The 17,113-nt window shown below is 40.4% G+C and overlaps 1 protein-coding gene across 1 annotated transcript in view; it reads right to left on the bottom strand.

Annotated features, from left to right (window-relative positions):
• The window catches only part of MTF2 (metal response element binding transcription factor 2), a 77,645-nt gene extending 62,575 nt beyond the window's left edge, over positions 1-15,070 (bottom strand). The window contains exon 1 of the mRNA XM_074188184.1: positions 14,754-15,070. Within this exon, the coding sequence (XP_074044285.1) occupies positions 14,754-14,758 (5 nt within the window). The 5' untranslated portion in view covers positions 14,759-15,070. The remainder of the gene's footprint in view (positions 1-14,753) is intronic.
• Between the last annotated feature and the right edge of the window lie 2,043 nt (positions 15,071-17,113).

Here is a 17,113-nt window from a genome sequence, read left to right as displayed (position 1 = left end):
TAGATGATCAAATATGATACATCATGTGGCTCTTCTCAGAAATACAATGACCAAAGAAAATTCTAAAACACTTGTGATGGCAAATGTCATCCACATCCAGAGGAAAAAAATATAAAGTCTGAATGCAGATCAAAGCATACTATTTTCACTTTTTTACGTTTTTTTGTTTTTTCATTGTTATGGTTTCCCTTTTTGTCCCGATTCTTCTTTCACAACATGACTAATAGAGATATGTTTGACATGATTGCACATGTACAACCATTATCAGATAGATTGGAGAGGGAAGGAAGGAAAAGGAAAAGGAAGAAGAAAATTCTGCAACTCAAAATCTTACCAAAAAATGAATACTGAAAACTATCTTTACATATAAATAGAAAAAATAAAATACAAAAAAGGAACAAGATTTTAGCTGCTTATGAAGTAATGAAATTCAAAAATGGCCTGAATAAATGTGAAAAAAAAATGCTTCATAAGCTCAAGTATTTTAAGCGAAACTCATCAAATTACATACTCCAAACCCAAATGGGTTTATCTCAAGAGGAAACAGAGTGAACAGAGTACAGGATTTAAGAGTTAAGAGGTTTGAATCCTGCCCCTGACACTTACTAATTGTGTGACTTTAAACAAATCATTTAATCTTCCTAGGTCTCTCTAAGGTCCCTTCCAGTTCTTTCTTTGACCCTATAACTGTATATTCTAAGTTCCATGAAGGAAGGAATTAATATCTTGTTTTAATCTTTCAATCTCCCCAGTGTCTAGGACAGTGCTCTCTCTTAAGATCTATCTTATCTATCTATCTGTCTATACATACATATATATATATATATATATATATATATATATGTAAAGAGAGACAAAGACAGAAACAGAATTTATATATATATAATAAAATGTACATATTAATAAAGAATAATATAATATATATGTATATTTGTAGGGAAATAAATAGATTTAATTCTAAAAAACTGCCTTACAAATGATTTTGGAAACAAAGCCTAATTATAAATTATAGTCATAAAATTTTAATATTATTAATTTATAAATGATATGTATGGTTATGCTCTAAGACAACCAATTAACCAGATTATTCCATTTCTAAATCAAAAGGGAAAATATAATCATTTAAGATTAATATAAACCTTTGTTATTGTTCAGTCATGTCCAACTCTCTGTAACCATATTTGGAGTTTTCATAGCAAAGATATACTGGAGTGGTCTGCCATTACCTAAAAGATGAGAAAACTGAGATAAACAGGGTGAGGTGACTTGCCCAGGGTCACAAAGTTAATGAGAATCTAAGGCCACATTTGAACTCAGGATGAAGAGCCTTCCTAACTTCAGGTCCAGAATTCTAATCACTGCACTTAGATACCAATTTAAACCCTCTCTTAAACTCTGATGTATCATAATGGCAGAATGGTATCTATATGGGTTTCCTCATCAAATCTGTGTTCAGACCTTGATCAGTTAAGCCAAACATAGTTCTTAATAAAAATAAAGAGTTCTGACTTCAAAAATGAATTTCAGCTTTGGGCTGAAACCCAAGCCAGACATAATTCTACTCAATGGAATTACATTTCCCTTTCAGGTGTCAATTCTAAAGGACCAAAAACTGCTTGGGAACTGCCAGTTTATCAAGCAATGACTTGAGTTATTTTCAGTTCCAATGGCTTTCATACACTTCAGGAATTTACATGAACTTTAAGGTGCTTAAAATTTATTAAAAATAAAAACAGGGGTGGCTAGGTAGCGCAGTGGATAAAGCACCTGCCCTGGAGTCAGGAGTACCTGAGTTCAAAGAAAGAAAGAAAGAAAGAAAGAAAGAAAGAAAGAAAGATAAAAGCCAAACAAAATAGTGGCAGTAGGCTCAGAGTGTACCATTATTTTAAAAATAGTTTTTTAGGGGGCAGTTAGGTGGCACAATGAATAAAGCACTGGCCCTGAAGTCAGGAGTACCTGAGTTTAAATCTGGCTTCAGACACTTAATAATTAATTACCTAGCTGTGTGACTGTGGGCACATCACTTAACCCCATTGCCTTGCAAAAAAAGGCCACAACTGGTAAATGTAAACCATAATGTGTATCATTTTGATGTTACTAGGAATAAAAAGGCAAATTCTCATGGAAAAAATATGTAGAACAAGTAAACAAGAATTTATTAAGGCAAGCCCTAATACTATAATAAGTACTATAGATACAAAAACGGCAAAACCAGTCCCTGTCCTCAAGGAGCTTATAATCTAATAGAGGAAAAATATGGAAACAAATTTACATCTAAGAAGGAAGGCACAAGCATTGAGATCTACCTTGAAAACCTTCTTGCAGATGATGGAACTTTAGCTGGGGTTTGAAGAGGCAAGTCAAGAGATAGAAAAGAGAGAACAAATTCCAGGCACAGGGACAGCAAGCTAAGAGGCAGAGTTAGGAATTGGTAGTATGCTATTGGAAGAACAGCAACTAGTTCAATGACACTGCAGAATACAAAAAGAGGAATAAAGTATAACATGGAAAAGTGGGGGAGGGGGAAACAGGCTATGATGAGTTAAGAGCAGATGTAATATTTGATTCTGGAAGAAAAAGGAGTCAATGGAGTATTGTGGAGTCACAACCCTGTATTACTGAATAGTGAATGACATGGTCAGGCTTCCATTTTAAGATCACTTTAGTAGCTGAAGTGGAAGATGAATTGGAGTAGGGAGACACTTATGGCAGGGATAACAACCAGCAAGCAACTGAAATAATCCTGGTATGAGGTGATGAGGGCCTGAACCAGGTTTGGTGGCAGTATCAAGAGTACAGAAGGGAGCATATACAAGAGATCTTGGAAAGGTAGGATTGAATTTGACAACAGTTTGAATTTGGGGGAGGAGGGGTGAATGAAATTAAAAGGGAAGGGTGAAGTGAAGCCTAGGTTTGAAAGCCTAGGTGACTGGAAGGATGCTGGTACAGAAATGGATAGGGTTTTAAAGTTAATTAGTTCAGTTGCAAACTTCTTAGCTACACAAAGGACTTCTGCAAGTTTTTTTAATATGCTATATATATACTGTCTCAAATTTTAAACATGCATGTATTGAAAAGAATAACTGATGCCATTCAATCACATTCTTCATTAAATAACATTGTTGCATTCTAAGAAAAATTAATTTAAAAAGCTATTAATTTTTCAAACATTAAGTCATATTATTTAATACCATTAGCATCAGGCATTTCTTGAGAAATAAATTTTAAAATAATTTTCCATTTTTGGAAATTTGACTTTTAAAACAAAGTTTACATCACTGCAAAGTTTGACAACTGCTACATTATTTATCTTTCTGAAACTAAATCTGAATTCCAAATCCTTTTTCACTGGAATTAATTCTAATTAAGTTGCATTTCTTAAAGGCTATTTCACTTTGAATAAGAAAGCCAGTAAATTTTAAATCAGTTTTTATAGAAAAATGCTCAAAAAAAAACCCTTAAAATTATTTTTACACTCAAAAATGCATTTATTTTAAAATTCACATTATATACTTACTACAAGGATTGTAAAAAATGTATAAAACTCGGTTTTATCTACTAAAGGTATACAGTTAAATACTTAATGATGGGGCGGCTAGGTGGCGCAGTGGATAGAGCACCAGTTCTGGAATCAGGAGTAACTGAGTTCAAATTTGGCCTCAGACACTTAATAATTTAATAATTACCTAGCTGTGTGGCCTTAGGCAAGCCACTTAACCCCATTTGCCTTGCAAAAACCTAAAACACACACACACACACACACACACACACACGTGTGTGTGTGTGTGTGTGTATAACTCAAAATACTTAATGTTATAACAAAATTATAATAGAGAATTAAAAGATAGAATGATTGGCTAAACCTCGATATCACATTTATATCTAAAATCATAAATTATCGGCATGGAGCAGTAAAGATAAACCTGTCCAAAGAGTTAGAAGAAAAACAGAACAAGCACACACAATCCATCCAAGTTTATAATTCTCAGTATTGTATAATGTATACATTCTACAACAAAGAACCATCAAAAGTTGCTTTAAATAACTGGAAATTTGACATCAGTTTAACAATGAACACTGCATTGATGATACTGAATCAGTTGATTTTGTTTCAACATAATATAAATAAAATCTTTTAAAAACTGGTTTCCTAAATATTTAAAAAAAATATTCATTAAACTAGGTCCAATGTCAAATTAAAAATACAAATCAATTTCCAAGTTTCTGAAAGAGTGTTATTTTAATAGTCTTTTTAAAAAGTTGCACAATTCTCAAAAAATTTAAAAAATATTTACAAACAAAACATGCATTTATTTAAAAGAATAACATACCATTCAATCACATTCTTCACTAAATAACTTATGATACTGTTAGGTTCTGAGAAAAATGAATTAAAAAGCTATTAATTTTTCAAACAGTAAGTCATATTATTTAATACCATTAGCATCAGGCATTTCATGAAAAATAAAGTTTAAAATAGTTTTTCAATTTTTGGAGAATTTGATTTTTAAATCAAAATTTATATCACTGCCATGTTTGACAACTGCTACCATCATTTATCTTTCTGGAACCAAATCTTCATTCCAAACGTTTTCACTGGCAGTAATTATAATTAAATTGCATTCCTTAAGCATTTATCAGCTTTGAGGCTAGGAAAGTAGGCCCAAGAGAGTGCTGTGGATGTCAAGGAAAACCAACTAAGGGTTAAAAAAATTTCCCATTGATCAAAACAAATAATTCCCAATTAGATAACTGAGAACTATCTACATGTACTCAAGTCCAGACCCTGGTTTTCACTTTAAACAAGAAAGATCCAAACAATTCTCTAAACCTGATAATTGTAAGTTTTGTCAAACAAAAGTATGTAAATGAATAAACTTTATTTTTATTACATTTATTACAATTCTGATGACAAGAGAAATAAAAGTGAACTACCCAGTCATTTCTGGTAGACCACTGATTATAACCAAACAAACAAAAATAGAGATGAGCTTAGTTTTAGAAAAATACTGAGATCAATGAACATAATTTAATAATAGTTACTATTACAAGCTTGCAAAGCACTTTTCCACCTCATGTCACTTCACAACTATGTGAAATAGGTAGGAGGAATCATCACCCCAACTAACAAAGAAGGAAACTAAGGCAAAAAAAAAAAGATTAAATGACTTGTTCCAATCCCCAAGATCCAATGACTGATCAGGACTAATTCCAATATACTCTTTTTGCCCTGAAGTTCAGAAAAGAAATATTCCTACTTTTTTTCAGGTCTTCCAGCCAGCTCCTAATACTATGGCTCTCAAATTATTAGACAGGAACAATATTTAGTCTACAATGTGGAATCATGTTATGTCCTTAAACTGTACCTAGGTTTTCTATTAGACCCCATTTGCTGCAGCTTTAATCTTTGGTATTTAGCCAAAAGGCTTCTCCCAATCTAGTACAAAACAGGTTTCTAGTGGTAAAGGTGGATACTCCCAGGTCTGGTATAAATTGATTCCACAGCATCCTAAAATTTAAGTAGTTTAGAAAACAACCTGATCCAAGTAGTTTAAGGATAGTGATACAAAAACCTCCAGTCAACTATTTCTGAGCTCTGAATTTTCAAAGTCCCTTTCAATTGAATTCACAAGCAATTCACAAAGAAGATAGAAAAAATAAGCCTCTATGAAACTACTATCATCAAAATTGTAGTATATCTTTTCAAATGTATCCCCTTCTAAGAGGCAGGGGTTATGTTTTCTTTTATCTCCCTTTCTCAACATATCAACTATTTATTTGCTAATACTATAATAGACAAGTTATAACATTAAGTTGGAAAACAATGTTTTGTAAGAGAATCTGATAGATTTTTAAGGTTGAAAGACATGGTTAGGGACTGGACCTATGATTTCAACTACTTCCACCAATGCAGATTGGCATCTTATCTTCAATTTATAATTTTAGAAGCTATCAAAGCATTGAGAAATTAAGTGAGCATCACCCTAGCCTCTGTGTCAAAAGCAGGATTTATATACAGGTCTGAATAACTCTGAGGATGACTTCTATTCAATATATTATGTTATCCCCAGAGGGCTGGGTCAAATCCTCATTCTTTTATGTATTTCTTGTGGCCTTGGCAAAGTCACTAAACTTTTCTGGATCTTCTTGCTCATTTGTAAAAAATTAAGACTAAATGACCTGCATGACTTTCAACTGTAAATCTCTGATTTTCCTGATTGGAGACTGCCTCTCCCAGAGCACCATCCATGTCACGGGTTTTTTTTTAAAGTCCTACAAATTTTCCAAAGAATTCCTTTTCAACTTTAAATTCTAGTACCTTCCCTCTATTATTTTCAATTTATCTGGAGTACGGCTTGTTTGTTCATATCTATTTGTTGTCTCTTATTAGATTGTAAACTCCTTGAGGGCAGGAATTGTCTGCCTTTTTTCTGGGTCTCTAGCACAGTCTGCTTGGCAGAGTTAAGTGCCTATTACTCATCTGATTCCTTCCTTCTCTCTGACCTGACCCCCTCCCCCTCTGTTCTACACAAATAGACTGGCTCCTATTCACTCCTTTCCTCCTTCTGCCCACCCACCCCACCTCTATAACCATATAATCTCTCATTGTTTCTGGATGGGATACAACAGTACTTCCTTATGGTCCCATTCACCATTTCTGAAACTTTCAGTGCCCCTCATTGTCTGCCTAACTCTCTGCCTTCCCCTACAAAAGCTACCTTTGCTTTTTTATTTGTATTCCTAGCATTTAACACAGTTCTTAGCACAATTAAATAAATGTTTTTTTCAAGTATCCCATCAGTTGTCCTGACTTTTCTTTTTCCCACTACAATAAATACTTTTTGTCATATAGAATGCCTTTCTCTAGGAAGGAAATGGGAGGTATGCATGGGATACCATGGTAATGAAATATTCCCCTATAACAATCCTGAGAGATCAGCTTTGTCTGAGTATTTCTAATGGCAAGGCACTAACTCCCTTAACATGGCAGTTTATTCATCTGTCATGACTCAGTGAGAAGGGGTAAGACAGGACCAAGATGATTTTACTCAATCCTTGTTTAAGCAAATTATAGTCACTCCAGCAGATAACTTTCTCACAATCCACCCTAACTCCTTTGGCCTAATAGAGCAACCTTTGAATGATCAGAGTTACCAATTTCTCAACATAACAGCACCAACAGTGGTGAAGTGGGAGAAAGAATCAACCTTTGACAGAAAATTAATAAACTAATTTTTCTGAGCCCGATTCTGCCAACCTCTGTTCATTTGAACTTCTTAAATTCTCAATCTAGGCAATATTTGAACTGTTATTCAATTTTTCCAATAAAAATTTTTTGCTTTCACCAATAGAAACTCTTCTGTAATAGGCATTTATTACATAACACATTTTATTTACAGTCTAAATCATTTAACAAGTATTATACTGAATGCCTACCATTTTCTAGGCACTATGTTAAACTGAAGATACAAAGATAACATGGACATTCTCCTCAAAGAACTTACACTATCACAAGAGTCATGTGTTTGCTTGCTTGTGTGTGTGTGTGTGTGTACAAAAAAAGTTATTATTAAAGCTTAAAACTGCACTAAGACTTTTGAGGACTCCTGTTATATGGAAGCTTACTAAATTTTTTTGGAGCAAGAGGTTAACAGTTTTGGTAGAAGGAGCGAGATCCAGAAAGGCTTCATGTGGGTGGCACTACAATTGCATTTAGAAAAAAATGGGGATGCTAAGAGGCATAGGTGAGGAGGAAATATATCCCAAGCATGAAGGACAGTCAGTACAAAGTATAGAGGTCTGAAATGGAATGCTATATACAGGGAACTATTAATAGGGTGATCAGCTTTGTCTGAAAGTGTGGAGTGCATGGAAAGGGAAATCAATTAATAATCATTACTATGGCGGTGGCTAGGTGGCACAGTGGATGGAGCACCGGCCCTGCAGTCAGGAGTACCTGAGTTCAAATCCAGCCTCAGACACTTAATGACCTAGCTGGGTGGCCTTGGGCAAGCCACTTAACCTTCTTGCCTTGCAAAAACCTAAAAAAAAAAAAAAAAAAAGAAAGAAAATAAACTCTCACTACCTCATATCCAGGGCCATCTCCAGTCATATTCAAATCTGGCCACTGGTCCCTGATGACTGGAGGAGAAAGTAAGGCTGGTGACTTAGCACAGCTCCCCCTCACTCAAATCCAAATCATGTTCACCTCCCTAATGTCACGGTCTTCTTCAAGAATAAAAGACAAGGGGCAGCTAGATGTTTCAGCTGATAGAGCAATGGCCCTGGAGTCACAAGTACCTAAATTCAAATCCAGCCTCAGACACTTAATCATCTAGCTGTGTGGCCTTGGGCAAGCCACTTAACCCCATTGCCTTGCAAAAAAAAAAAAAAAAAAAGACAAACATTATTAGTGAATAAATACTATGTGCCAGATACTATACTAAATCTTGGAGAGTTCATTGTATAATGGAGGAAATGACATGAAAAACATGATGTACAAAGATACATACATGGTAAAGTGGAAATTTTCAATAAAATGAAACTAGAATTAGGAGGGATTGGAAAATACTTCCTGTAAAAAAAGGTGAAAGTTTAGTTCAGGCTAGAAAAGCCAGAAAGTAGAGAGATGGGGAAAAGTATCCTAGGCATAGGAAACAACCAGTGAAAATGCTCAGTTTGGATATGTCAAGTTCAAGGAACAGCAAGGAAGTCACTGGATGTTAGGGGAGAGGTGGGATTAGAGGATGTAAATAAGACTGGAATGTCTTGGAAGAAGGGGTCAATCATGAAGGGTTTTTGAATGCCAAAGAGTATTTTATATTTGATCCTGGAGGTGACTGGGATTTCTTTTTTTTTTTCTGTTGTTAATATATTTATTTTTTGGTGAGGCAATGGAGTTAAGTGATTTGCCCAAGGTGACACAGCTAAGTAAATATTAAGTGTCTGAGGATGAATTTGAACTCAGATCCTCCTGACTCCAAGGCCAGTGCTCCATCCACTTCACCACTTAGCTGCCCCATGACTGGGATTTCTTGAAATGGGGGTATGTGAGCAGCTAGGTGGCACAGTGAATAGAGCACCAGCCTTGGAGTCAGGAGTACCTGGGTTCAAATCCGGCCTCAGACACTTAATGGCCTCAGACATTTAATAATTACCTAGCCTTGGACAAACCACTTAACCCTGTTGCCTTGAAAAAAATCTAAAAAAGAAAAGAAATGGGGTGGGGGAGGGGTTGTGAATGGGGAAGCTGACATGGTCAGACTGGAATTTTAGGAAGACTACTGATAACTGAGGATGGACTCAAATGGACAGGAAGACCAACAATCAGGCTACTACAATAATTCAAGAATGAAGTGAAGACTCAGTGTTAGAGGAGAAAATGGGAGTATTATATGAGAGATGCTAGGAGAAGTAAAATCAGCAGGCTTACTGGCCTGCAGATTGTATTTGGGAAGGTAAGAGTGAAGAGCTGAGGATGAGGTTGCAAGCCTGGAGGGATTAAGAGGATAGTAGTATCAACTGTATTAGGGAAGTACAGTAATAGAGAACACTGGCAGGGAGAAGATGAGTTCATTTTTGTACATGTTCAGTTTGGAGACAATTGGAAACGTTACACTGGAGGTCAGCAAAGACATTAGGGCTGGTAGATCTAAGAATCATCAACACAGCTATCGAATTCATGGGGGGGGGGGGGGCGCAAAACAAGTGAAACAGGATAGAGAAAAAAAGAGAGTCCAGGACAGAAGCTTGGGAGACACCCCTGTGATTTGGATAAAGATCCAGTAAATGGGACTCTAAAAGGAAAAGGCAGGCTTAGTGAAAGAAGAAATGAGAAGTATCACAAAAAAAAAATCTCAAAAACACCAAAACAAAACAAACGAAAACCAAAACCAGAGGAGAGAATACAAAGGAGAAAATGGTGATCAACAATGTCAAAGCTGCAAGAGGTGAAGGAGGATAAGAAAAGGCCATTACATTTTGCAATTATAAGGTCATTGTTAATTTTGTAGAGAACAGTTTCAGTTGAATTGATTTAAGTCCCAAACCAAAGTGTAAAACATTAAGAGGGTAAGAGAAAAGGAAGTGGAAGTACCTATTAAAGGAGAGGCAGTGGAGTGGGGGATGGTCAGATCAATAAGGGTTTTGTTAATTTGGGGAAGACATGGACATAGTTCAGTAGGAAACAAATAGCAGATAGACTTTAAAAGAATGGTGAGAAATTGGGGAGAGAGAAGGCAAACTGATGAAGTTGAAATTACTTGTGTATGGAGAGGGCTTTACCCTGGTAACAAAATGGGTCACCTCAACATGTAAGACATTAGTCAAAAAGGAAGAAAGCATCTGAGGTATGTGAAAAGAGGAAGAAGGGAAAAGAGACAGCTCTCAGCAAAATATTAAAGTTCTCAGCTAAGTGCGAGGGAGGGAAAGGAGGAGTTATGGGAGGTTTGAGGAAAAATGAAAAGGTTTAACATAGCAGATGTCATCAGTGGAATATAAGTTAATTAGGGAGGTATAGTAGAAATGAGGACCCAATTGAGGTTATGTACAGAAATCTGTAATAAACAGAAATTTCATGATTTTCTCGGTTCGATTCAGCAGTTATTAACCTATAACAGAAGAAAGTGGGAGCAATCCAGGGGTGAGGCTTGGCAGAGCAAGTGACTTCTTGCTGAGTCAAATTAGTTTACTAAGGGATCAAAATGAGGGGTGCTAGGTGGCACAGTGGATAAAGCACCAGCCCTGGAGTCAGGAGTACCTGGGTTCAAATACGGTCTCAGACACTTAATAATTGCCTAGCTGTGTGGCCTTGAGCAAGCCACTTAACCCCGTTTGCCTTGCAAAAACCTAAAAAAAAAAATAATGAGGGCCTATCAAATGAGCTATCAAAGTGGAGATGGCTTGAGAAAGGACTGAGGGGATAGAAAAACTAGAATGTCTGGTTTCAAGAAAGAGGGTGAAGTGAAATGAGACTAGAATGTGATCAGATAAGGAGACTAAAGAGTTCATGAACATGGAAGGTAGTGCATGCATGTTATAGTTTACAGCAAGTTCAAAGGTATGACCATGTCTGTATGACTGAGCTGGGATGGAGGAGGTCATACAAAATAAATTGTATTTCAAGGGAGTACCAATATGAATGTTAAAGTATGAAGAGCAAGAGTTGTGGAGGAGACAAAGACTAAATTCACTGAGGAAAGAAGGGAAATATGTAATAAGGTGGAGGCTATGGACTGAGTGAACCTCAGGGGAGGAGAGGTTCCCAAGTAACGGCAAAGGGCAATAAGAAATTTTCAACTCTCCTGTTTTTTGGGGGGTTTTTTTTGGTTTTTGCAAGGCAAATGGGGTTAAGTGGCTTGCCCAAGGCCACACACAGCTAGGCAATTATTAAGTGTCTGAGACCGGATTTGAATACAGGTACTCCTGACTCCAAGGCCGGTGCTTTATCCACTATGCCACCTAGCCTCCCCAACTCTCCTGTTTTCCGGGGGGGGGGGGGGGGGGGGGAGAAGATTGAGTAAAAATGAAGCAAATGTTTGAAAATAGGTCGGAGAGGTTGTGTCATGAGGAGGAAACAGGAAGAGAAAAGATTGAAGATGAGAACAAGCTCACTGTCTAACTATGCAGCAGCATTTCAGAAAGCCCCATGTAATCATGGAAAGAGGAGACAGCTTCAGAGAGGGACCACTGTGGCTAGAGGGGTGATAGGAATAAGGAATTGGGTTTGAATAATGTCACCTTGAATTCCTGGGATGGGCAAGGTCAGACCAAAAAGAGAGTATGTTCATTCTTAAGGAAAGAGTTCTGGTAGATTTTCAATGTCCACAGGAGTTTAGCCTTAGGGTGGAGTAGGGTGGCTACTCTCAGGACCTTGGGCAGTTCAGGAGAGGCTACAAGAGGCTGGAAACAGCAGACTGAAACAAAGCTGTTTGAAGGGCTTTAAATTACAAATAGAGGAATTTACATTTGGCTTTATATTTGATCCCAGAAGTAAAGAAGAGTCTAGAGTTAACTGAGTAGTAGAGTAACAGTATATGTGCTAGATTAATCACTGTCAGGAAAATCACTGTCAGTTTCTGTCATTACGTGTCCCTTTTTTTATAGTCATGATTTTCAAGTGGATAGCAGCCCTAGTTTTTGGAAACTAACAAAATAAAAAGAGAACTTTCTTGAGGTGGGAAAAAAAATCAAATTTGAAAGCTTTTTTCTGTCAAAGGAAAAACAGCAGATCTTATTAGTCCGTAAGTGGTTACATTCTGATAGGCTACTGTTAATCTTTATAGATATAACAGAAGACATAGTAAGGGAAGAAAGTATCTTAACTAAGGAAAAAATAGCAAATCTTATCAGTCCATAAGTGGTTACATCCTGATAGGCTACTGTTAATCTTTATAGATATAACAGAAGACATAGAGTAAGGGAAGAAAATATCAACTAAAAATATTAAGTGAACTTTTCTATATGTATAAATCCATAGGAAAACAGCTTTTATCAACAGTAATTCCAGTAATTTTATTCTCATTCCATTTCAATAAATTACTTATTCTAAAAACAAGTAAAAATACATAAAAAAATTTTTTTGGGGGGAGGTATTCTAGTTTAGTGAAATAAAGATAGTTTCTAGAAGGTTCTATTCTCAGCACTACCATTACCAAGTTAAAGACCTTAAAGTGACAAAGCCAATTTCTCAAAGTTTTAATTTCTCTATTAAACTGAATTATTAACTGTTTCCTCTCTATCTCAGATGAAAGTTATATGGTTGGATCAAATGAAATCCTATCTGTGAAACCCTGACTTAAAAAATTAATAAAGGCAGTCCTTTCAATCCACCAATATATGGTTGAGTACATTATCTACAAGAGAGCGTGAAAGAATAAAAAAAATATGCCAAAAAGTTTAATTCTTCAAGGGGCTTACAAAACAGAAGACCAAGTCCACAGGAAAATTAAAAGGTTTGAGAGGGGATTAAAAATTAAAAGAGGGGGAGAAAGAGGGGGATGAATAGCAATGGGGGGAAGATATGTGGTTTTTTAGATATATTAACTTACTGAAGGCTGTTAAGGTTATTCGATTTTCCAAATCTTTAAAATGAGGGAGTTAAATTCGATAGTGCAGGTTTCCTACTATTTTAGATCTTAGATCTGGGTCTATATAGATAATGGCTAACAGTGTGTAGGGGGAAAAGGGGAAGTATTTAGATCTGTAATTTTATTGATAGTTACTTATAATGGAGAAATTCCCTATATCCAACACATCTGCAACTGTCTTTGCAACTTACTATCATAGAAAAGTTTCTAGGGTTACTAAGAGTTTGAGTGACTTTTCCAGGGTCACACAGTATTATCAGCAGGATTAGAATTCTAGTTTATATTATAAGCATTTATGAACAAGTCAAAAAAGCAGGTCAATAACCAAATGTATTTTAAATAGCTTGTAGCATTTAGAAAAAAATATTCTGAAGGCCAAGAAATCATAACTTCAAATATTTTTACTTTAAAATTCTTTATTTTTATCATGCATTATTTTTCCAGCTATCTTTCCAAGTACAACGCAAACAAGAAAATAAAATACTTTATATTCAGAACTATTTCCTGTCCACACCAGAATTCTTAAAGCTGTCACTCAAAATGGTTCCATTTAACTGTTAAACTTTTTTTTTAAAAAAAAATACACAAAATAGAATGTGCATTTCATCGGAACCAGAATACATATTTTAAATGTAATTTTTTTTGCCATGTGTTTAACAATGCATTCTGAGTTGGTAAATAAAACCATGAAAATTAAAAAGTCTATAAATAATCTATACAAGAAGTCACATGGAATCACTCAAAAGGGAAAAGAAGCTGCTTCTACTACTAAAGAATGTGAAATAAAGTAATATTAAGCCAATATTCACAGATTTCTAGCTATGTAGTGATTTCACATTTTGTGCTCCACTGTGTTATACAGAGGAATAACTTTACTCAGATGATTTCTAACTGGAGTAACCAAAGCAAAATGTCTCATACACATATATAACCGTCCTTCCCATTGTTCCCACCTCTTTCTTCTAATTACCCCAATATACCCGAATGCCCTCTTCGAACTGCAAAAGCCAAATTCTGCCACCAAGAGCACACCAAGAAACCCGAGGATTCGTTGCCTGGGGTTTATGGTCGAAACGCTTTAAATCATTGACATCCTCAGTTGTAAAACAACAAAAACCCACCGGCCCGAGCCCCATCTGGGCAGTCCTGCACCGCTGCTGCCCACCAGGGATCTTAGGGAGAACCGGAGTGAAGGGAACTCCACAAGTTCCGTCCTGCCCCCCCCAGGTGGGAGCCCCCCCCCCACTCCCGTCCCTCCCGAGACCCGACTGCTTCTTGCCCATCCCCGAGGACCTTGGCTGCCTCTGCCCCCCACTCGGAGCCCGCAATGATTTCTCGATCCCCTCGCCCGTCCGGCTCTTCCTCCCCAGTTCCCCCACCTGGGTGGCACCCTGCCCTCCCCCGGCCCCCCACCTGGGTGGCACCCTGCCCTCCCCCGGCCCCCCACCTGGGTGCCCCCCGGGCCCTCCCCCCGCCGCCCCCTCCCCTCCAACCGTCTCCCGCCCCAGGTTCCTTCCTGCCCCTAAGCCAGCCCCCCGGCCGCGGCTCGGCTCGCGCACCCTCTCCCACCCCAGCGTCCATCTTTTCCCCTTTATCCGGCCCTCCCCTCCCCCCTCCCGGCCCTCCCTGCCCCGGAAGCGCCGGGTCCGGCCCCAAGTTTCTCACCTCATTCGGTCACTTCAGTGGTGCCAACCGCTTCATACAGGAAAAAATAAAAAATTTAAAAGAAATTTAAAATTAAAAAAAAGAAAAAGCGCGTCCCCCTGGGCGTTTCCCCCCCTCAAACTCTGCGACCTCAGCAGGCACCCGCCACGCCGGGCTGCGACGCGCGAGAGAACGCCAGGCGAGGCCCTGAGGAGCGGGGTTCGGGAGGGCGCCGGAGGGGGGCCGGGAGGGGAGGACGGAGCGGGGTGCTCACACCCGCCTCCAACACCACCCCGCTTCGCTACGGCCTCTCGCCATTTTGGTTTCCCGCGGAGCCCCGGTGCATTGTGGGAGCGCGAAAGAGTCCTTGCGCCGAATGGCAGCGCTCCAGAGCCGCGGGGGGCGGGGCCTGCGGGGCGGCGGCGGAAGCACGCGGGGCCCTTCGGCTCCGGCCCCGGGTGAACAAAGAAGGACTCTTTTCACTGCTCGCTCGACGGCCCGCGGATCCTTCCGCCGCCGGCACTCACACCGCGGTGCGTGCGGCGCCGCTCGCGCTGCCGTCGGCCGCGCTCCGTGCGGGGGGGGGGGGGGGGGGAGGCCTCACGCGGCGCCCCCCCATTGTTGTGGTGGTGTCCTTCCTGGAGGCCCGGCGCCGGCGCTGCCCCCCCAGAGCGGGGCGCTGCCGGCAAAGCGGGGCGGCCCGGCCTCCGCTCCCCCGCGGGGCGCTGCAGGCAAAACGGGGTGCTGCAGGCAAAGCGGGGCGCTGCCGGCAAAGCCGGGGCGCTGCAGGCAAAGCCGGGGCGCTGCAGGCAAAACCGGGGCGCTGCAGGCAAAACGGGGCGCTGCAGGCAAAGCGGGGCGCTGCAGGCAAAACGGGGCGCTGCAGGCAAAACCGGGGCGCTGCAGGCAAAGCGGGGCGCTGCAGGCAAAGCCGGGGCGCTGCAGGCAAAGCGGGGCGCTGCAGGCAAAGCCGGGGCGCTGCAGGCAAAGCGGGGCGCTGCAGGCAAAGCGGGGCGCTGCAGGCAAAGCGGGGCGCTGCCGGCAAAGCGGGGCGCTGCCCCCCCAGAGCGGGGCGCTGCCGGCAAAGCGGGGCGGCCCGGCCTCCGCTCCCCCGCGGGGCGCTGCAGGCAAAACGGGGCGCTGCAGGCAAAGCGGGGCGCTGCCGGCAAAGCCGGGGCGCTGCAGGCAAAACCGGGGCGCTGCAGGCAAAACGGGGCGCTGCAGGCAAAGCGGGGCGCTGCAGGCAAAACGGGGCGCTGCAGGCAAAACCGGGGCGCTGCAGGCAAAGCGGGGCGCTGCAGGCAAAGCCGGGGCGCTGCAGGCAAAGCGGGGCGCTGCAGGCAAAGCCGGGGCGCTGCAGGCAAAGCGGGGCGCTGCAGGCAAAACGGGGCGCTGCAGGCAAAGCGGGGCGCTGCAGGCAAAGCGGGGCGCTGCAGGCAAAACGGGGCGCTGCAGGCAAAGCCGGGGCGCTGCAGGCAAAGCGGGGCGCTGCAGGCAAAGCCGGGGCGCTGCAGGCAAAGCGGGGCGCTGCAGGCAAAGCCGGGGCGCTGCAGGCAAAACCGGGGCGCTGCAGGCAAAACGGGGCGCTGCAAGCCGTCTCGCATTTCTAACTCCCTTTCCTTAAACTGCCGATTCACGAAGCTCCTCCAGAGCTGGTTCCTTTTTTGGCCTTTTTTGTTCTGGGAGGTGGTCTCTGAGTGGGTCTTTAGCATAAATACATGAATGGATCCTCACTTAGAACAGCTCCTCACCCCTCCCCGTTTTAAATAACAATAGCTTTACCTGGAGACTCAGAAAACAAAATTCCTATACATTCCCTCTTCTTAATTTTCCAAAGAAGAGAAGCGGGTTCAGAAATTAAGTGAGCTCGAACTCAATCCCCGCCTTAGGGGGTCTTTTAAACCTCTTTTTAAACTACTTTGACCCATTAGGAAGGCAGTTCCAGGGATCCCCTTCAGAAGAAGAAAGACACTAAGGTTCAGGCATTAAGCGATTTGCCTAACTTTCTAATCCACCGTTTTTTCTTCTGGCAATCCATTAAGGCAATCCACAGTGACCTTTTGAGGAAAATCGAACAAAACAGACTCTCCAAGTTTAAATGATATGCCTCAGGTCATATAGCTAATGAGAGGGAAAATAAAACTCAAGAGTTTCTGACTTTTAAATTTAATCCTCTGCGCGGTAGGTGAGGTTCTTAACCTAATGGGTAAAGCCTATGAACCCCGCTTTCAGAATGGTTTTTAAATGCATAAAGTGAAAGACATAAAATTGCAAATGAAAATTATGCAAGTTTTTTTTTTTAATTTTACAGACCACACCCCAGGTTAAAAACCTCAGCACTACATAAATTCATCTTAGAATAACAGAAAACAGCTCCTTTG

The sequence above is a fragment of the Macrotis lagotis genome, chromosome 5 (assembly GCF_037893015.1).
Source record: "Macrotis lagotis isolate mMagLag1 chromosome 5, bilby.v1.9.chrom.fasta, whole genome shotgun sequence".
NCBI classification, from domain to species: domain Eukaryota; kingdom Metazoa; phylum Chordata; class Mammalia; order Peramelemorphia; family Peramelidae; genus Macrotis; species Macrotis lagotis.
Note: the sequence above shows the minus strand (reverse complement) of the source record. Positions and strands in the feature narration are given on the sequence as shown.